Source organism: Cucurbita moschata, unplaced genomic scaffold (assembly GCF_002738365.1).
Source record: "Cucurbita moschata cultivar Rifu unplaced genomic scaffold, Cmos_1.0 Cmo_Scf00048, whole genome shotgun sequence".
Lineage (NCBI taxonomy): Eukaryota > Viridiplantae > Streptophyta > Magnoliopsida > Cucurbitales > Cucurbitaceae > Cucurbita > Cucurbita moschata.
The window spans coordinates 827,131-846,995 of NW_019268564.1; the positions used below are offsets into that span (position 1 = coordinate 827,131).

General features: G+C 37.5%; 4 protein-coding genes and 4 non-coding genes across 13 annotated transcripts in view; 7 read left to right on the forward strand and 1 right to left on the reverse strand.

Moving 5' to 3' along the window:
* TRNAP-CGG overlaps nt 1-43 on the forward strand; it is a 72-nt gene extending 29 nt beyond the window's left edge. Inside the window, exon 1 of the tRNA in view lies at nt 1-43. This exon is cut by the window's left edge and continues 29 nt beyond it. This is a non-coding gene — a tRNA (tRNA-Pro).
* A 165-nt stretch (nt 44-208) lies between these two features.
* TRNAP-CGG lies at nt 209-280 on the forward strand. Its single transcript has one exon. It is a non-coding gene; the product is annotated as a tRNA-Pro (tRNA).
* A 171-nt stretch (nt 281-451) lies between these two features.
* On the forward strand, nt 452-523 carry TRNAP-CGG. The gene has a single exon. It is a non-coding gene; the product is annotated as a tRNA-Pro (tRNA).
* A 300-nt stretch (nt 524-823) lies between these two features.
* Nucleotides 824-1,617, forward strand: LOC111435060 (50S ribosomal protein L12, chloroplastic-like). Its single transcript, XM_023072386.1, has one exon. It carries the CDS (start codon nt 877-879, stop codon nt 1,447-1,449), a length of 573 nt encoding a protein of 190 aa, XP_022928154.1. The 5' UTR covers nt 824-876; the 3' UTR covers nt 1,450-1,617.
* Nucleotides 1,618-3,220: 1,603 nt separating this feature from the next.
* LOC111435346 lies at nt 3,221-3,321 on the forward strand. The gene has a single exon (XR_002709072.1). It is a non-coding gene; the product is annotated as a small nucleolar RNA snoR1 (small nucleolar RNA).
* A 1,459-nt stretch (nt 3,322-4,780) lies between these two features.
* LOC111435251 lies at nt 4,781-5,990 on the forward strand. The gene has a single exon (XM_023072672.1). The coding sequence runs from the start codon at nt 4,833-4,835 to the stop codon at nt 5,775-5,777; it is 945 nt and encodes a 314-aa protein (XP_022928440.1). The 5' UTR covers nt 4,781-4,832; the 3' UTR covers nt 5,778-5,990.
* Nucleotides 5,991-8,856: 2,866 nt separating this feature from the next.
* LOC111435324 (protein-S-isoprenylcysteine O-methyltransferase A-like) lies at nt 8,857-11,231 on the reverse strand. 3 transcript variants are annotated; one of them, XM_023072779.1, is made up of 3 exons: nt 11,080-11,231; nt 9,775-9,859; nt 8,857-9,653 (listed from the first exon to the last, which is right to left on the reverse strand). In XM_023072779.1, exons 2-3 carry the CDS (start codon nt 9,842-9,844, stop codon nt 9,067-9,069), a joined length of 657 nt encoding a protein of 218 aa, XP_022928547.1. In that variant the 5' UTR covers nt 9,845-9,859; nt 11,080-11,231; the 3' UTR covers nt 8,857-9,066. The 3 variants fall into 3 exon arrangements, with proteins under 3 accessions (XP_022928547.1, XP_022928546.1, XP_022928548.1); XM_023072778.1 differs by having other exon boundaries at nt 9,775-9,844; nt 11,107-11,230; XM_023072780.1 differs by lacking the exon at nt 9,775-9,859 and having other exon boundaries at nt 8,857-9,774; nt 11,107-11,229.
* A 785-nt stretch (nt 11,232-12,016) lies between these two features.
* Nucleotides 12,017-18,281, forward strand: LOC111435043 (phosphoglucan phosphatase LSF1, chloroplastic). Of its 4 annotated transcripts, XM_023072349.1 has the most exons (10): nt 12,017-12,382; nt 12,842-12,948; nt 13,157-13,616; nt 13,784-13,855; nt 14,561-14,682; nt 15,043-15,258; nt 15,760-15,865; nt 15,955-16,067; nt 17,150-17,294; nt 18,026-18,281. In XM_023072349.1, exons 1-10 carry the CDS (start codon nt 12,068-12,070, stop codon nt 18,143-18,145), a joined length of 1,776 nt encoding a protein of 591 aa, XP_022928117.1. In that variant the 5' UTR covers nt 12,017-12,067; the 3' UTR covers nt 18,146-18,281. The 4 variants fall into 4 exon arrangements, with proteins under 4 accessions (XP_022928117.1, XP_022928119.1, XP_022928118.1 ...); XM_023072351.1 differs by lacking the exon at nt 12,017-12,382 and having other exon boundaries at nt 12,858-12,948; nt 13,141-13,616; XM_023072350.1 differs by lacking the exon at nt 12,017-12,382 and having other exon boundaries at nt 12,908-12,990; nt 13,141-13,616.
* The last annotated feature ends 1,584 nt before the right edge of the window (nt 18,282-19,865 follow it).

Below are 19,865 nucleotides of genomic sequence, written 5' to 3' on the forward strand. Positions count from 1 at the left end.
CTTCGGGTGCGAGAGGTTCCGTGTTCGATTCTCGGAATGCCCCCTTATCTATTTCTCTCTTTAATTACTATTTTCCAATAGTACCTTCTGTCAAATTCTCGGAATGCCCCCTTATCTATTTCTCTCTTTAATTACTATTTTCCAATAGTACCTTCTGTCAAACTCTCTCTACCAAACTGTCTCAAGGGTAATTTTGTCAAAAATTGAAGGGCATTTGGTCTAGTGGTATGATTCTCGCTTCGGGTGCGAGAGGTCCCGAGTTCGATTCTCGGAATGCCCCTTTATCTATTTTTCTTTTTAATTACTAGTTTTATAAGAGGTCCCGAGTTCGATTCTCGGAATGCCCCTTTATCTATTTTTCTTTTTAATTACTAGTTTTATAACAATAAAACCCTCTGCCGCAAACTCTCTCTGCCAAAGTGTCTCAAGGGTAATTTTGTCAAAAATAGAAGGGCATTTGGTCTAGTGGTATGGTTCTCGCTTCGGGTGCGAGAGGTCTCGAGTTCTATTCTCGGAATGCCCCCTTATCTATTTCTCTCTTTAATTACTATTTTTATACCAATAATACCCTCTGCCAAACTCTCTCTACCAAAGTGTTCCAAGGGTAATTTTGTCAAAATTACAAGGGCGTTTGGTCCAGTGGTATGATTCCTGCTTTCGGTGTCGGAGATCTCAAGTTCAATTCTTGGAATGCCCTTTTTTCTTTTTTCTTTCAAATTACTATTTTTATACCAATAATACCCTCTACGGTCAAGTCTCTCCCAAGGGTAATTTGGTCAGAAATAGAATTCAAAATCTTCGCCTTCCATTTGTTGAGATCACAGAAAACGCAAACATTATCCTATCATCGCATCTTCAGTTTCTCTCTCTACAAAAATGGCTTCCACTCTCTCCACCGCTTTTCTCCAATTCCCATCTTGTTCTTCATCTTCTTTTCCATCAAAATTTTCTCATTCCCCAAAATCCAAATCTCTCCATTTCCCCTCTTCATTATCCTCCTCCAATCTCTCTCTTCGCCTCGTTCATCTCCGCCCACTTTCCGCAACCGCCGTGCCGGAAAAAGTTACAGAAATCGGAGATGTCATATCAAAATTAACGCTCGAAGAGGCTCGAATCCTCGTTGATTACCTCCAAGACAAGCTCGGCGTTTCCGCTGCCGCATTCGCCCCTGCTGCCGTCGTCGTCGCTCCCGGATCTGCCGGAGGCGAGGATGCGGCCGCTGCCGTCGAGGAGAAGACGGAGTTCGATGTTGTTATAGAGGATGTGCCGAGTAATGCGAGGATTGCTGTGATTAAGGCTGTTAGGGCTTTGACGAGCTTGGCGTTGAAGGAGGCGAAGGAACTGATTGAAGGTTTGCCGAAGAAGTTTAAAGAAGGAATTTCGAAGGAAGAAGCAGAAGATGCGAAGAAACAGCTCGAAGAGGCTGGTGCGAAGATCGCTATCGTTTGATTTCGTGGCTGGTTAGTTTCTTGAATCCTTAAAGTTTACTTACAATTTAGGCATTCTTATGGAACTAGAGATCGGATTATTCTTTTGATTATGAACTGATGATGAATTTAGTTGATATTCTGTTAATGAATTCCTCATTGTTCTTGAATTTTTGCCTTCAATTCGCCATTGCTGTAGCTTGCTCATAATGCGTTTGTTAAAATGTTAACAAGAAGCTTTGATGTTCAGTCGATGAATGCTCTGTTTTTCCTGAATTTGTGCGTCCAATTCGCCATTGCTGAAGCTCTGACATGTTCTGTTTGTGGATTTTCTTGCTCATAACGTGTTTGATAAAATGCCAAGAAGAAGTTAAGTTGAAACTTAAAATGAAAATTAACCCGTGACAAGTTTCGAGAATGAATTAATAGTGAATGTTTATATTGTTACGGGTGAAATTAGATCATAATGGGAAGCACAAAATCCAAAGAAACACGAATCAAATGAGGCTAAAAAATCCGAAACGGTGTAAAACGAGTTAAACGTGAAGAGAGTTGAGCAACCAATCAAGAGAAAAAGAAGAGAAATTGAGTCGAAGTGGTCGGCCTAAAATGAAGTTTGTGCCCATTGTCACGACTACATTTTTCACCTTATGAATGACTATACATAGAGTTACAACCTACTCTCTTCTTATTACAGTTATGATACTCAGTATCTCTCGGCCCATGTGGTCTTAGTCTCGCTCATTTAGTCTAATTTTTATTAATTCTACAACTATTGCAACGCTAATTTTCTTCTAAAATCTTTTGGACCGATTTGAAATTCTAGATTGTTGGGTTAATGATTCGAACAATTTAAATAGAGTTCATAACTTATCCACTTAGATTAATAACTAAAATTTCATAAAGCTTAAATATAAAATAATTTAAAGTCATGATATTACGGACATACATTAAATATCTACGTCTGGTTCGAGGAAATCTTTGCACGCCTCCATTACCTTTTGGGAGGCCTACGCCCCATAGAAACTATCTACCTGAGACTGTCCCTTGGCCCGTAGGTCTTGACACAAGGTTAGAATTCTAGCTCTTCCAGAGTGGCATCTCATTGATGGCTCGGGCCCCCTAGAATGGGGTCTTCTTCGCCCTCCACCTAAGCTATGTAGGAAAGGCCCAAAGCCAATCCCAGGGACACTTCATAGGGTCTTTTTGTCCAAGTGCAGGTAGTTCGCGTCTTCACAGACATGTTTATTTAACGAGTCTCTCTCTGAGATAGTGCCCAGATCATTACGCCTTTCGTGCGGGTCATAATTTATCCGACATGGAATTTCGCTACCTTAGGATCGTCATAGTTATGGCTGTCGTTCACTAGGCTTCGGTCGTCGGCTACCCTGTCATCAGGTCACCAACTTCCTTAACCTTCCGGCGACCTAAATATGTCCACTCGCAAACTTAATTAAATTTTTTGTTTTATAAAAATTCAACCCAATCCTAATCGGAAGAAAGAATCTCCTAAAAGATGAGTTGAATTATCGAGTTATATGAACACTTCTATTGGGCCCTTATCAGCCCAATACAATCCAATACAATGGACTCGAGACTGAAGAGGCCCAAATATTATGCTATAAATAGCCCCCATTACGTTCTTTCTTCCTCGTTGTATTATAATGGAATTCCAAAGCCCTAATATGCCGAGTCGCTCATCTCCAGCGGTTTCGCCTCTCTTCGCTATTGTCGCCGCCATCTCATTCTTATGTTTTGTTTGATTTTCACTTCTTTATGCTAAACGTCGATACAGCGATGATGATTATTGCTTTATTTCTGACACCTCTTGTATGAGAAGTGCGTTCTGAAATAGATCGCTCTTCTTTGAGCAGATTCAGCAACTTTCTGAGCCATTTTTGTGTTAATAAGAGTCTTCTGCTTTTAAGTTATGAAGTATCTGCAGATATACTATTTGCTTTCATTTCAGAACGTCGGATCTTGAATTTTTGAAGAGTTTTCATGTAATCTTCCATGCGCCGACTATCATTGTTTCGTTAACTTGCAAAACTGTGGCGGAGCCGGTATTCTCCTACTTCTTTCTTGTTTGCCGAGTATGCTGGTCGACGGCGGGGATTATTTTGTATTTTCAGATTGAAAATATCTTCGATTAGACTTCTAAAACAAAAAATGCCTTCAACAAATATTTGAAAAAGAACATTCGTCGTAATTTTGTGTTTGAACTCTATTTTTTTAGATTTAATCATTACGAAATCCTTTCCTCAACGTAATATTTCAACATTTGGTAAGTGGTGTTCGTAAATTTTCTAGGGTTTAACCTTTCCTCAACGTTCATGTGAATTTGTATTGGTTTTAGATTGTTGTAAATTTCCTGTTAATAATTTTTGAATTAATTCATTGTAAATGTATCAATTGTAATTTAATGTAGAAATTGTGAGAAAGTATATTAAAAAATGTTAATTGTTCATTAAGAAGTCGATAAATTTGAATAGGTGACGGTGGATATTTATGTGAAGAATAGGTGGTGGTTGACTATGTGAAAATTGATCGCTGAAACCATAAAAAATGTGAAAAAAAAAAAGAACAAATAAATCAAACAAAATCATTATAATTAAAATCAATAAAACTTAAATTAAGTGATGGAAAAAACATAGTTGGGAAGAAACATAGAAATGGTTAATTCTCAATGGTTTCTTTCTCGTAAATTTTCGATCCATTTTTTATTTAATATCAAACATAATTTTGAAAAGCTGCTCATATTTTTTTTTACGAATATTTAAACTTTATGATCAAGAGATCTAAAGCTTGAATGTTTTGTGTTTTATGTAAAAATGATTTTGTATTTGTAAATGCACTTTTTTAGACGTGAGATAATGGTTGTGTGATACTTGTTCAAATTTGGACTTCATGTTGTGTGAAATTTGGACTCTGTAGAGAAAATACTGACAATTTGTCACATTCTTTATATACATTTTGAAGCATTTTAGTCCATACATGGTTATAGTGACATTTCTTACTCTCTTGTTTGAAATATAGGCATGCGACCATTTTTACAACACTAGCATATAAGATGAGACATCGAACATGCGGTCATAGATAGCATGATGCATGACTATAAAATTCTTAATAATATAGACCTCAAAAGAAATAATATAAATTCTTAATAAAATAAAAAGTGAGATATTTAATGAGGGATATCGGATAATAACCATATTTTTTAAATTTATAGAAAAAAATTAATGAAAAACTAACTATAAACTAATACAAATTTAAAAATTTATTGAAATTAATGGACTAAGTAGACGTGTTGTTTTTAGATCTGTAATTTGAATGACTCCTCGACTCTGATCTCTATATAAACCATTCATTTCCTCCTCCACTCTGAAACTCACCACTTTCAACGCCATGTCTCTGCAACTGCGAGAAGGAGAAGAAGGAGAAGAAGAAGAAGAGGATTTTGGATTGTGTCCGAGCTTCAACTGTTACTCCACTGGAACTATCGCTGACGCCGCCCGAAGAGCTGGCGGCGAGTTCTCCGGCGGCTGCTTTCACTTCGATTTCGATCTATCGCTGTCACTGAACAGAGCAGAGGAGAATAACGACGACGATTTCGAATTCGTCTCGCTCCAGAAATCCAGCGATTGCGATGTACTTCGAGGCGGTTTTATAGCTCCTGTGTTTCCGGTTTTCAATTCGGAACTTCTGTTTGAGGAATGTCAGGTTGAGGGAGCGGAAATGGATGAACGAGATTTGGTTACCGTGAAGCCGATTCGAATTCCTTTGGAGAAGCTTATGATCAGGGAGCGTAATGACGATCCGCCGTCGCCTTCGTCGTCGTCGTCGTCGTCGTCATCGTCAGTGGATGAACTGGAAGCAGTTCCATCCGGAACTTACTCCGTCTGGAAACCTAAATCGATCGGAACGCCAAATCTGGCTTGCAAGAAAAGCCGATCTACCGGATCGTCGTCGACAAAGCGTTGGGGAATCCGAGACCTTCTAAGGCGAAGCCACAGCGACGGAAAGCGCTCCTACGTCTCATTCACGCCGTCTTCGAACTCAACGAAGAGGGAAAAAGGTACCGGAATCAAGTCAGAGACGAAATCTTCGACGGAGCTGAAGGAGAAGAAGGTTCAGTCCGGCGAGGCAAACATCGGCGAGCATTCAAGAAGCCGGAGATCCGGTGGAGATCAGAAGAGGATTTTCTCTGCATTCGAATCGTTCTACGTCAGGAATCGTGCGTTGAAAGAAGAAGGTAAGAGAAAATCGTATCTCCCTTACAAGCCTGATCTGGTAGGTTGTTGGAGGAACGTAAGTGGATTGGGCAGAGCCAGTCCGTTATGGAGCATTTAATTTTCGTTGCATTTTCAAAAGCTCTGATCATGAGAGGTTCATTCAAAATCTTTGTAGAATCATCAAACTGTTTATGCTTAGAATTTAGATTTGTAAAAAGGAAACATAAAGATGATCGATGAACAAGTTCTTCATTCATCTTTGAACAAAAACTGGTCTTATATGCATTATACAAAGAGATTGTTATTCAGTATGATTATGGAATTCCATGAATTTTGATGGAAATTAGGATGAATTCTTGCTTAAATACATATATATTTTTGTTTGTAGGATTAAACATCTTACTAAAACATTAATTTCAACAAAGATTAAAAAATTGTTACATATACCACAATCCATTTCGTTATAATGTTAATGCAAAAATCATAATCTAGAGGGTACAGGTTTGTCGTTCTTTATTCATTTTTTTCGTTCTTTTACAAGTTTCTTTTCAATCTTCGAACTTTTTTATTCACTCTCGAACTGCATCAAATAAACATTTTCTTAGTTCAACAACACGAGGATAAAGAAATTTAAATCTTTAACATCTTGATCGAAGATATATGTGACGCTCGAGTATACATGATCGTCAATACCATATTTGAATGAGAATGATCCTGATAATATAAAATTATGGTTAAAAAAGATTTAAAAGAACAAATAGTTACTACCAATACTGACAAAGTGTACCTTCAATCATAAAAAATTTAAAATTAAGTGTGTTGATTTGGAGCAATCTTATGTTGGGACGATCTCTTGAAAATCATATTAGAACATTGTGATGTCCTAACCCTTTATACAAGGGTGTGGAAACCTTCTCCTAGCAGACGCATTTTAAAGCCTTGAGAGGAAGTTCGAAAGGGAAAACCCAAAAAGGACAATATCTGCTAGCGTTGGATCTGGGCCGTTACAAATGGTATCAGAGCCATACACTGGACTATATGCCAGGGAAGAGGCTGTTCCCCGAAGGGGGTAGACACGAGACGGTGTGCCAGTAAGGACGTTGAACCCCAAAAGGGGTGGATTTGACGGGGTCCCACATCGATCGAAGAAAGGAATGAGTGCCAGTGAGAACGCTTGGCCTCGAAGGGAGGTGGATTGTGATGTCTCACATTGGTTGGGGAAGAGAACAAAAACACGCTTTATAGGGTGTGGAAACCTTCCCCTAGCAGACACGTTTTAAAGCCTTAAGGAAAAGCCCAAAAAGGCTGTTCCCCGAAGGGGGGTAGACACGAGACGGTATGCCAGTAAGGACGCTGAACCCCAAAAGGGGTGGATTTGACGGGGTCCCTCATCGATCGAAGAAAGGAATGAGCGCCAGTGAGAACGCTTGGCCTCGAAGGGAGGTGGATTGTGATGTCCCACATTGGTTGGGGAAGAGAACAAAAACACGCTTTATAGGGTGTGGAAACCTTCCCCTAACAGACACGTTTTAAAGCCTTAAGGAAAAGCCCAAAAAGGACAATATCTGCTAGCGGTGGATCTAGGCCGTTACAAATGGTATCAGAGCCATACACCGAACTATGTGCCAGCGAGGAGGCTGTTCCCCAAAGAGGGGTAGACACGAGACGGTGTGCCAGTAAGGACGTTAGACCTCAAAGGAGGTAGATTTGGCAGGGTCCCACATCGATTGGAGAAAGAAATAAGTGCCAGCGAGAACAAAAACACCCTTTATAGGGTGTGGAAACCTTCCCTTAGCAAACGGGCCTGGAACGTTACAAACATACTAAAAAAAACTCGTCCGAAAACAATAAAACGTTCGGTAGACAAACGAAAATGGGAACAAAAAGTAGCTTTTGGAACAAGTAATGGATTACATTTTTTAGCTAGAAAGCAACTCCTCCAAGCACTCACCGGTTAAAAGTTGTGATTTGGGGCACATAGCCATTGCTCTACGTCAGTGAAGGAATGAATGAATGAATGAGAGAGTGGCGTGGGAGGAAGGATTTGGATTTGGATTTGGATTTGGAGTGTTCCTTTTTGAAGCCAAGTGGAGTGCAAAATGGAAGAAAATGGGGAAATAATAATTATAACACACATAATTATGATCTCTCCATACCCAATTCATAGTGCCCTCATTTGATGGCAGATGGGGGAAAAACACAATCATCATATATCCCATTTCATCCTCCTTTTTGTTCCTTCTATTTACAATTTTACCCCTTTCTCTCTCTCGACGTCTCCTCGACTCTTAAGACGAGGACTGTGAGAATCCCATATTAGTTGGGGAGGAGAACGAAACACCCTTTTATAAGAGTATGGAAACTTTTTCCTAGCATACGCGTTTTAAAGCCTTGAAGGGAAGCCTGGAAGGAAAAGCGCAAAGAGGACGATATTTGCTAGCGATGGGTTTGGACTCTTAAGACGAGGACTAAGAGTGTAACTAAATGTAAGGACGTTGTAAAGTTTGGCCTGAAATAAAGCTTTTTAGGGTAGTGTTCTTTTATGGGTTTTTCGAGACTTGCCTTCGTGAGGGAGTCTCGGATGTAACTTCGGGATCAAGGTCAATGACGTCCAATCTTGTTTTTGGATGGAGTGGAAAAGTGTTTTGAGCTGTTTATAATAGTCACTCGTAATTTAGACATTTTTGAATCTTGTTCAAAAGGTTTAGAGGTTATTGCAACGAAGCTAGGTGGCGTTGTTATGGCTAGAAGGGTCGACTTTTGCTATGACGGGTATTTCTATTGTTGATATGGACCTCACTAATGGGTTTCGTTTTTTTCGAGATTTTAATAAAGGATATTCAACAAGGAACGATGCTCTTTCTCTTACTCGTTTGCTAACTAGATTGGTTTATATTTCTGAGTGTTTGAACTAAGTTGAAGGAAGATTTTGGGTGAGATTGGTCTATAACCCCCGAGTTTGTAGTTCACATGCACCTCTTGTCTCTCCGCCTTTGTGAACTTCATCATCGTCGCTCTCTAATACTTGTTATCACTGTCATCGCTGATCATTATATGCAATTTGTCGCAAGCTGCACAACCATCACTCTCTCTCTCTCAAGTGTTGGTTGCTATCGTAGCTGCTCACGATCATCACCATCATGTACTTGTTACTCTCTGTCGTCATTCTCTCCGATCTAAAGTATTGAACCACCCGATAACCCAACCGAACCAAACTCAACTTAAGCATAACAGTTGTTAGTATATTTGTTATGAAATGTCACATACACATATTCAACAAAAAAAAAGTTACAAGTAAGAACCTCAAACTTGTCACAAAGATCCAATCTCACAAATCATCAATCAGAAACTACACAAGACATGAACAGAACAACCATGAAACATGTTCATGAAGCATTCTTGGACCTTCATTTCACAAATGGCACTCCAGACGGTACCCGTCTCGCATACTCCTCGTACTCGTGGCCAAAAAACTGTCTCAAGAAGTACTCTTCATACGGAATTCGTTCAGCAAAGAAGTGCCAAACAACAATGGCAAATGCAACGGTCGATATGGGATTACAGAGCATGATTTGAGTTCCCACTGCCCACACGAGAAAACCGTTGTATCCAGGATGACGAACAAATCTATAAACTCCATGAGTGACCAGCTTGTGATGGTCCTCATGATAGACCTTAATCAGATGCGTAAAAGACCGACCTGCGGTTATGATCGCCAGTTTACGTACGATTTCTCCGACGACAACCATGGCTAGGCCTATATGACTAACCCACCAGTATTCCTTAAGAGTGGGACACAAGAAAACTTCAAGAAAGTACTCTATGAAGGATAAGATCATGGCTAAGAGGTAGTTTTTGCTTATCAAAAGGGACTTTAGAGTAACATTTTGTCTCCCATGAATTCCAACGGCTAAGATGTATTCGGAACCATGAAAGAAGATAATTGCAAAGATCATCTGAGACAATTGTCTGCATGCTGTGTAACTGAAAATTTCTGTCATTTTTTTGTCCACCAAAGATATCAGCTAAGGTTTTTTCACAAACCGAAAAACGAACTCGAAAGTATTTGGCTACGACACGAAAACTTGGAGGTGTACTAAGATTTTAGTTCAGACCTGAAAATGATATCTCCAATTCAGAAAAATTCTTGTGTAAAAAACCCTGAAGATCCTTTAAGCATAACATCTGCAAAGGAAGAATATGAACAATGAAACCATGTTTGTGTGACAGAAGATCAGGGATGAAATTTAGTGTATTCTCAGAGGATTCAGTCTATGCGAGGCAAACAACTCAAGCCCACCGACCGTTAGTAGATATTGTCCTCTTTGGACTTTTCCTTTCGGGCTTTCTTTTAAAGTTTTAAAACGCGTCTATTAGGGAGAGGTTTCCACACCCTTTCTAAGGAATGCTTCGTTCTCCTCTCCAACCGATATGGGATCTCACAATTTATCCCTCTTGGGGGCCCAACGTTACAAATGGTATCAAAGCCAACTCAAGCCCACCATTAGTAGATATTGTCCTCTTTGGACTTTTCCTTTCGGGCTTTCTCTTAAGGTTTTAAAACGCATCTATTAGGGAGAGGTTTCCACGTCCTTTCTAAGGAATGCTTCGTTTTCCTCTCCAACTGATGTGGGATCTCACAATTCACAAGGTTCTCCTCTCCAACGTTGCAAATGGTATCAAAGCCAAACATTGGGCGGTGTGTCAGCGAGGACATTGAGCCCCCAAGGGGGGTGGATTGTGAGATCCCACATTGGTTGGAGAGGACGACGAAGCATTTCTTATAAGGGTGTGGAAACCTCTCCCTAGTAGCACATTTTGAGATCAATATCTACTAGTGGTGGGCTTGAGCCCGAAAGGAAAGGCCTAGCCCACCGCCAGTAGATATTGTCCTCTTTGGGCTTTCCTTTTCAAGCTTCCCCTCATGGTTTTTAAAACGCATCTGCTGGGGAGAGGTTTACACACCTTATAAAGAATGCTTTTTCTCCTCCCAACCAACTAACTGAGATCTAGACAAACTAAAATTAACAGCAACCCTACTAGGGATGGTAGTGCAGTATAATATGATGGTTTCAACTTCCAATACACACGAACAGAATCTCAAGTTTCCATTCTATCAACTAAGAATCATACAGAATTCTACCTAGAACACTAAAAGAATGTATGTACTTATCCTTTAAATGACAAACTTCCCATTATCGAAGCTAAGAAAATGAGCTTTTCTCTCATAAACAAACTAGACTTTCAATCGAACTCATTCACAGAGATCCCAAATCACTTTTCAGTCAAGCAAATTAACAAACACCTTAAAGGCAAGTCTAAAAATAATCCAAGAAACCCAGATAGAAAAACATGGAAAACAAATCAAAGAACCAATCAGTAAGTAAAACGCATAAAAGCTAAAACCTAATCAAATTCTTCTAAAAATCCGTAAAGAAATTCCTTACGAGCTCACGGTGACTGCAGAGATCCAAGCGGCGGGTGCGGACGCCGGGAGAGGGAGATGCGACGGCCGACGTCCAAGTTGAAAGAGTGAAAAAGGGCTGAGAGACGAGGCCGAAAGAAATGAAAACTAAGAAATCAGGCGTCGGTTCGAGCTAATGAAAACCATAGATCGAACCGGTTCATCATAAACCCTTCCTATTGCGTCTTCGGTTCTTTTTCGGTCCATTAGGATTACATATTTTAATTTAATGAATTATTAAAATATTAAACCTTTTTTTAAAAAATCATTAATCTCAATAAAAAAAATTAAAATTTTAATTTAATATTCAAGTTAAACACAAAAATCATAAATCTGTAAAAAAAAAAATTAAAAAATTAAAAAAAAATCATAAAGGATATTTAATTTTTTAAAATCTAGATAATTATTTTTCAAAAATAAAAATATCTCATAAATTATGAATTTTTTTAAATCATAATTCTTTTAGATGTGATATTTTCCCTTTGTTATATCTTCAATTAATTAAAAATATTTTAAAACTAATAATTAAAGTTTTTTAATATATAAAACCAATAAAATTTTGAGTTTTAATTAATTTAATTTTTTTTTCTAGGTATAATTTTTATTATTATTTAGCTAAATATTAAAAAACAAATAAATTTTTAAAAAAACTAAATTATTATTAAGAAAATTATAGATTGATTTTTTTTTCTAAATAAATATCCTCGTGTCGTGGGACCCACCTAAGTCCTCCACGTGAGCCGTAGGGCTGTCAGTGTCAGAGAGCTCTTTTTCTTCTCTCGTTTAATAATAATAATAATAATAATAAATAAATAAATAAAATATAAATTAATTTTACAAAACGTCGACTTCGCGAAGCCGGTTCGAATCTCTATGTATAGTAATTGTAAATATTTTTTTTTTGATATTTTAGGCGTAAGAACGAGAGGATTCTGAGTTCGAAAATGGCGGTTCTGCCTCTGCAGCTTTCTTGTGTGAGGACTATTGACAGTTCGTCTTCGCCATTGTTGAGAGGAGGTAAATCGTCGTTGTTTTGGGGAAGACATTTGCGCTTTGGAATTGGAGGTATTAGGGATGGTCCGGGAGTGAAAGCTCGATTCAATGGTCGAGGTTTTGAGGTTTTCGCCATGTCGGATGGCTCATCTTCTTCGTATAAGATGAATCTCAATGAGTACTTGGTTACTCTCCAGAAACCGCTCGGCATTCGGTTCGCGATTTCCGTCGATGGAAGAATCTTCGTTCACTCGCTTAAGAAAGGGGTATTTTAATTTCTCTTCATTTTAAATTTTGGTTTTGGTGTGTGTTGTCTGTGGTGCACTTGTTTGGAGTATCATATGTAGATTGAGTTGTGTACGGGTTCTCTTATGGTGTTCCTGTGAAGTCATGGTTTCAAATGTGTTCTTCAATTGAATTGAAATGTTGGGAGAGCATGATACGAATTTTGTTCTCGTCTGTTGGCAGAGATGATTACTAGGGATAGATTGACAGTTAATACAACGAAGAATTTAGTTTCAAAATCAGAATTGTACCAGATTTAGATCTCTAAAAATTACCTCAAAGTCTGTTTTACTAGGACTGATATGCTGTCTAATTGTGTTTTCTGGTTTAATTTATGTAACTAAACTCTTTGAATGCTTTGATGTTTGTATAACCTGTATCCGAGTGATGCCTCAATGATTCAACCAGATATTTGACTGCAAGAAACTTGATCTTTATAGGGTAATGCTGAGAAGTCGAGAATAATCATGGTGGGGGACACTTTAAAGAAGGCGAGCGATTCTTCTGGCGTCAAGCTCGTTGAGATCAAAGACTTTGGAGATACACAGTATGCACTATTCACTTGACGTAGAGTCTACAAGAATTGGGTGTATATTTCCTTTCTAAGTTATTAAATATTTGATTTAGAATTATGGAAATGCAAAACTTGTGTGTTAGTCTTAGAAGTTGATCGACTTTTCTATGATTTTCTTTTCGAGATTTTTCCCATTCATCATTTTTATGTTTGTTTTATTTTCAGTATTTGGTTTCTTCAGGATGATGCTGAAGGAGAAAGCAGGGTCTTTTAGCCTGGTTCTTGAAAGACCTTTCACTCCTTTTCCGATTCAACATCTTCTGCTTTCAAATGATTTAGATATTTTATTTAATCGAGGTCGAGTACCTATTGCTACTTGGAAGAAAGAAGTCTTGGCATCAAATTTACAAACACCTGATGCAAACAGTGGGAATTCTGGCTTTGCAACTTTCTCCTCTAAGTTCTCAACATCATTAGGTTGGAAACTTCTAAATAATCAAAATGGAGATGTTAAATCACCCATGCAGAGAAACACTCTCACACCTCAGATCAGCCAGGTTGTTTGTATATTTACCGAAGAGGATCCTGGAGAAGGAGAATGGGCTCATGGGAGCTTTCCCATAGACGAATATGTCAAGGCATTAGAACGGTCTAAAGGGGAGCTATATTATGATCACTCTCGTGGTATGAGCTATAGTAAGGTGGGTTTCGTTACTCATATAGTACTGTTACAGCTTGCTTAGAAATTCAACGTATTTGAGTCAAGAATTCATTAATACACTGAGAGCTCAAACTTTTTTTTTGTCTGTTCATAACTCATACCATAGCATGGAGCTAACTTTCTTGACTAAATGTGCTGTGGTGATAGATCACAGAGCAAATTTATGTGGGGTCATGTTTACAGACTGAAGCAGATGTTGAGGCTTTGTCAAATAACGTGGTTAGTGCCCTTTCAATGTCTTTTTTTTTCTTCTTAAATTTATGTACTATGATCGTGCATGCTTAGAGGTTCATGTTGCTGATAGTAGCCATTAGGCACCTTTTTATTGTAGTTCAGTACTTTTTAGCTGTATTGCAGGATGGTCTTCGGCATTATTCTCAAGAAATTGGGGAAAAGTTGTGATTTAAATCAAGCTATGCACTAACTAATAAAGATATGCTATCATAATCTACCTAAGTTTACAGACAAGATGATAAATGATCAACTTATAGTACCAAAGTGGATGTTACTCTAGATTTTATGAGGGATAGCAATATTTGCAGCTGTTCAATATAATCGACGTACTGAATGAACAGTGTGAATATGTTATACACTATGAGTCATCTTGAGTCACCAATGTACCCTGAGTAACAATCAATGCAGAGTCACAATTGGTTTGATTTGAATCAAACCGAGACTTATTTTTTGGGTTTTCTTTGTTCTGTGTCTTGTCTATATTGGGTCCTGTACAATTAGGCCAAGTTTTTGAACCATGCCCTTATTGTATCTTGGATGCAAGCAGATTTTTGTTCTGTCTACTTAGTATTGAAAATGTTGAAGCTAACATTTGTTATGTTTCTTCTGTTTTAAATTTTCTGTTCCTGATGTTCGTCTGCACAGTTCTTAGTCCATCTTGGTTACACTTTTTTTGAACATTTGCTACAGGGAATCACCGCAGTTCTGAATTTTCAAAGTGCAACCGAGGCAGAAAACTGGGGGATTAGCTCCAAGTTAATCAATGAGTCGTGCCAAAAATATGATATTCTCATGATCAACTATCCTATTAGGTGAGTAAGGACTTTGTACCATATCCTGTAAATTTGATCACTCAAGAACGTTGATGATTGAAAAATTGATGCATTATGAGCGCAATTGTGAGGTTTCTGAATTTGAATTTTATTGGTCTTGCTAAATGAATTCCTTTTATTCAGAGATGAAATTATAGCCTTTTATTTTTTAAATTCGCTTTAATTAATGTTAACCATCTTGTTCATTTACCCGTCCCTAGATGTGATTATGCTACTTTGTGAATCCCATGACGAGAAATAAAAAATTGGGTATTATGAATTTCTCATGCTAAGAGCCATTATGTTGATCTCATAATCTTGTAATAGCATGACCGATTTATATAATTTATTTTTCTTCAGGGAAGGAGATTCTTATGATATGAGGAAAAAACTACCATTTTGTGTGGGCCTACTTCTACGACTGTTAAAAAAGAACCATCGAGTTTTTGTAACTTGTACCACCGGTTTTGATCGAGCTCCAGCAAGTGTGATTGCATATCTACACTGGATGACGGATACTTCTCTTCATGCAGCTTATAATTTTATCACCAGTTTGCATTCCTGCAAACCTGACAGGTTTTCCTCAATACCACCTGCCATGTAGGAGTCGAGCACATCACAATTCAGTTGAATAGAATGACATTTCATATACATTGGAAGAACTAATGTGATTGCCCTTCGCTGATTTAGAAGTTGCATAATTTATACATCCATCTAGAAGTCGAGAAAATCAAATACTATTCTTGTAAACGGCTGCTCATTGTTTGCATATCAGATAAATGTAGTGAATATCCATATAATACTAGTAAGAATAACTTCAGTAATACAAATTATTTTAGGTAGAATTCATTTAGGTTTAAAGTAGACAATATCATATCCTCGATACATGTTATCGAGGGACATGTTGCCATGTGTTGAGGACTTTACTTTTTTCAAGTTCTCACTTATTAACTCTTCCCCACTCCTTCCAATGTTATGGCTGGTCTGAAGCAGAGTTAAATATACATGATGCATATCCATCGCAATACATATTTCCTCTGCTATGATTTAAATTACATTCTTCAAAACTTTTTGCAGGCCAGCAATTGCTTGGGCTACCTGGGATCTCATAGCAATGGTGGAACATGGAAGGCACGATGGACCTCCCACTCACGCCGTTACTTTCGTATGGAATGGTCAAGAGGTAATTGTGGAATCTGTCTGCATAACTTTACCAATCTTCTTGTTATTCTATTTATGAAGAAAATTATCTCCACTTTTTGTTTGCTACAGGGGGAGGATGTAAATTTGGTGGGAGATTTTACTGGTAACTGGAAAGAACCGGTCAAGGCTAGTCACAAGGGTGGGCCAAGATATGAAGTAGAAATGAAACTTCCTCAAGGGAAGTAAGTATAAAAACATTGTCTATAGTATTTAAAATACAAGCTTCTACGTAAATTTACCAGATGCATCTTTGTTGATAATCTTATTTTTAAAAATTTTCCATTGCAATTTTACCATCATTCAGTGATCTACTAAATTCCACTCGAAATATCTGCTCCAATCTTTCTTCTTCAAACGTATTGACCCCTTGCCCTTCAACGATAGAAGAACTACTAAGATTTTCTTAGATAGCGGTCGTATCTATGATCAATCAATAGGTCTGCGGATCTATTATTCTATACGATGAATCGCCATCTCGTAGTACCACCATGACACCCATTCTTGACAATGTTGTTTGAATTTTCTTTTTCTCCCGAGTGATTTAATTTTATTTTCCTAGGATTTAGCCATCCTCCTAAAAGGATTGCCAACTTGAACCTAATTCAATTTTAGGAATATTATAACTTCTCTTGTGGGTTGAAAGTTGGAATATACCACTTAACTTGAGAGAGAGAAAAAAACTTGAAAAATTATTTCTCTGACCACTTCTTACATGCTAACATTATGGCAAAAGTGGGCCCTGCCTAACGTGTTATAGGCCTTACAAAATGCAGCCAGAGGGGGTGACTTATAGCATCCTGACTAGCTCATGCTTAACATCATCTATTTACATCACTTAGACTCAGTGATTCACGACGAGCCTTTTCCTAGCTTAAGTAAGCCTGATTATCTGCCTCTCTTTATCATCAGGCTATCTGTATTTTGTTTGCTGGAAGGAACAAAATTTACACAATCATTTTGAAGTATAAAATTTCTAATCATAATTTGCATTTGCTTTGTTATTTGTTGCTGACTGAACATTCTGCTCTCCAAGATATTGTAACTTAGAAGTTGGAACTGTCATCGTTCCTCGGCTCTCTGCAGCTCCAGCTCCAGCCCCTCGCTGTAATAGCTTTATGGGGTGTGAGTGGCTGAGCCAGAGTGGGCGTGGCTCAACCACACATTTTGCTCAATCGTATAGCTGCAATAGCCTGAAAACTAACTGCTAATGAAGGATTGAAAGGAAAAGTAGTATTAACTATATTGATTTTTTTATGGGCTTTAGGTATTACTACAAGTACATCACAAATGGTCAGTGGAGGCATTCAACAGCTTCGCCTGCTGAAAGGGATGATAGGGGGAATGTCAACAATGTTATAGTCATTGGCGACACTGCCAGTGTTAGGCCTTCAGTTCAACCGCAAAAGAAAGTAAGCTTCTTCTCAAGTTCTAAAATGTTTTGACTATGTTAACTGTTGCAAGCTTCTTCTCAAGTTCTAAAATGTTTTGACTATGTTAACTGTTGCTTTTTACCTAATTTCTTAAGGTTTGAGCGTCTTTATAATTTAGTTTCTATTGTTTTAAAAGACGTAATTTAGTCGTTCATGTTTTAACATTTTTCAGTTTAGTTCTCATTAAAGGTGAATGTTAAAATTGTACGGTTAGTAAACTTACATGATATAAAGTCGAGTGAATTGGTAGCAATTCAGGTAAGGAAAAACGACATCTAATAAGTTCTTAACGTTTGAGCGTCTTGCATATCTTTTTTCTTTAAATATTGTCGATTCACTAAGTGTAAGACGATGTTAGCTTATCATCACCCAAATTTAACATTCACCAACGCACACAGGCACTAGCATTTCAGGGAAGGAAAAAGGACAAAGAGAGAACGAATCTTATTCAAGTTCCTAATGTTTGAGCATCTTGCATATCTTTTTTCTTCAAATATTTGTCGATTCACTAAGTATAAGATGATGTTAGCTTATCATCACTCAAATTTAACATTCTCCCATGTACACGAGCACAAATGAAATGTTCTAAACCATAGAGACTAAATTAAAACGAATGTCGATATGTTTAGCTTAAAAGTGTTGATTTCTTTTCTTCACCCTCTTAAAACTTAGTCTCGATCTGATGATATGATTGATTTTCGTTTTTGAAGGATGCAAATATTGTAAAGGTAATTGAAAGACCACTTACAGAAAATGAGAGGTTTATGTTGGCGAAAGCGGCTCGATGCGTTGCATTTTCGGTATGTCCAATTAGACTAACTCCAAAGTAATTTGGACTTTGGACATATTTTGCAAAGCTAATAACTTAATCCTATATATATATATAGCAAAATTTACAATATTTTGTATCTTAGTTTTAATCCTAAATTACAGACAAATAAATATAAATAAATATTCCTTGTGTGATATAGAGACACTACCTAGAGATTGGTTGCTAAATTTAAATAAGTGTTTTGAACGTCTATCAAATAGATAAATGATCGATGATAAATTAGCATATTAATTGAGATAATGCAAATGACTAAAATATCCTTTATACCAAATTGGATAAACAGGTTATGTAGGGTATGAAGACTTTTTTTTTAATTAATTTTTTGGGTCTGCCAAATTTAGAATTAGGGTAAATTTTTTGGCATTGGAAGGAGCCATTTTCATTGTTAAAATTAAGTCTGCCTATCTAGGACTAGATCTTGGTACCAGTCCATAACGATCAAAGAATCGTGAACCTATTAATGAAGCGAATTCAATGAAGCAACAACTGGTACCATAGGGAAGCGGGTGAGTCTTGACCAATTTGAATGATCATTTGATGTAGTTGAAATAACTGAAGTTTGGGTTGTTCGATCAAACAAGGAAAATTTAATGGAATTCATAACTGTCTCAATGTTTATTCAAAACCTAAGACCATTCCAATGCTCTTTTTCTCTAAATCGATAATTAGGATGGGTCCAATTTTCTCTAAAATTATATAATCAAATGAACAAGTGAAATTATTTGAGTTTAACATGTTGCTTAACCAATTGAGTCTTTCACTGGGTGTTCGATGAGACTAAAGTCGAACTTAATCATTGAGCTTGAGGAGAGTGATCGGTAGAAATTTCTCATTATTTTTTTATTAATAAAAACTAAATGTTTAAAACCCTATAAATTAAAATCAAGGTTATTATTCACAATATATTAAAACCATGGACAAATTTTGATGTAATAATGTCAATAAGAGCATATAAGAAAAAGAGAAAAAAAAAACAAAAAACCCTTGATTTGGCCCCACGCTCGGTCCGACACGTCGAAAAAAGGTCGAAACTATGTCAAGAAAATGTCGACATTTATAGTAATTCCTTTCTTCGCCATTTTCTGTCCCAATCTTCTACATATTAGCTTCAATTCTCTCCTCCCCCCGCCCCTCTCTCTCTCTACTTACAGACACCAACGAATAACCGCCTCCGCCATGGACGACGGTGGCTTCACCTTCATTCCGCCGCTTTCTTGCCGGACAAGGCCCCCTTCGCCGCTATGCCCCCCCGCCGGCACCGGAATTGCCCAATCTCAGAGTGGAGAAAGAGTTTTTCCGATCGGGTTGCCGCAGAGCCCAATCTCTATGGCGTTTGGGCTCTGTTTGTTTGGGCCTAAATATGATTAAATGGGCTCTCCCATGGCCCAATTCAAACCCAATAATGTCTCGGCCCATTAGCCAGGTAGCATTTTTTTTAATGCTTTTATATTATTTTTTTAAAAAAATCAAAATTTATAATGCTTTATTATTTTCTTTCGTTCCTCTGTAATCTCACAAATAATTAATTTTTTATCTTAGAAAAAAATAATTGATATCTTATTTACTCAACTATAACAGTACCGTGAGCTCTCATGTTCCCATCCTTTATAATTTGATGTTTCATTAATTTATATATTATTTTATTTTACATTACGAGAAACAACACAAGGGAGTAGCATTTATCGTAGAACCAAATTTTCTATCGAGAAAGCTCGAGA

Excerpts from the sequence above, each read along its gene's own strand:
- LOC111435060 (XM_023072386.1), top strand. The coding sequence starts at position 877 with ATGGCTTCCACTCTCTCCACCGCTTTTCTCCAATTCCCATCTTGTTCT.
- LOC111435251 (XM_023072672.1), top strand. The coding sequence starts at position 4,833 with ATGTCTCTGCAACTGCGAGAAGGAGAAGAAGGAGAAGAAGAAGAAGAG.
- LOC111435324 (XM_023072779.1), bottom strand. The coding sequence starts at position 9,844 with ATGTTATGCTTAAAGGATCTTCAGGGTTTTTTACACAAGAATTTTTCT. Across the intron at positions 9,654-9,774 it reads ATTGGAGATATCATTTTCAG|AAATTTTCAGTTACACAGCA; the intron begins GTCTGAACTAAA and ends AAAAAATGACAG.
- LOC111435043 (XM_023072349.1), top strand. The coding sequence starts at position 12,068 with ATGGCGGTTCTGCCTCTGCAGCTTTCTTGTGTGAGGACTATTGACAGT. Across the intron at positions 13,617-13,783 it reads GTGGTATGAGCTATAGTAAG|ATCACAGAGCAAATTTATGT; the intron begins GTGGGTTTCGTT and ends CTGTGGTGATAG. Across the intron at positions 16,068-17,149 it reads ATGAAACTTCCTCAAGGGAA|GTATTACTACAAGTACATCA; the intron begins GTAAGTATAAAA and ends TATGGGCTTTAG.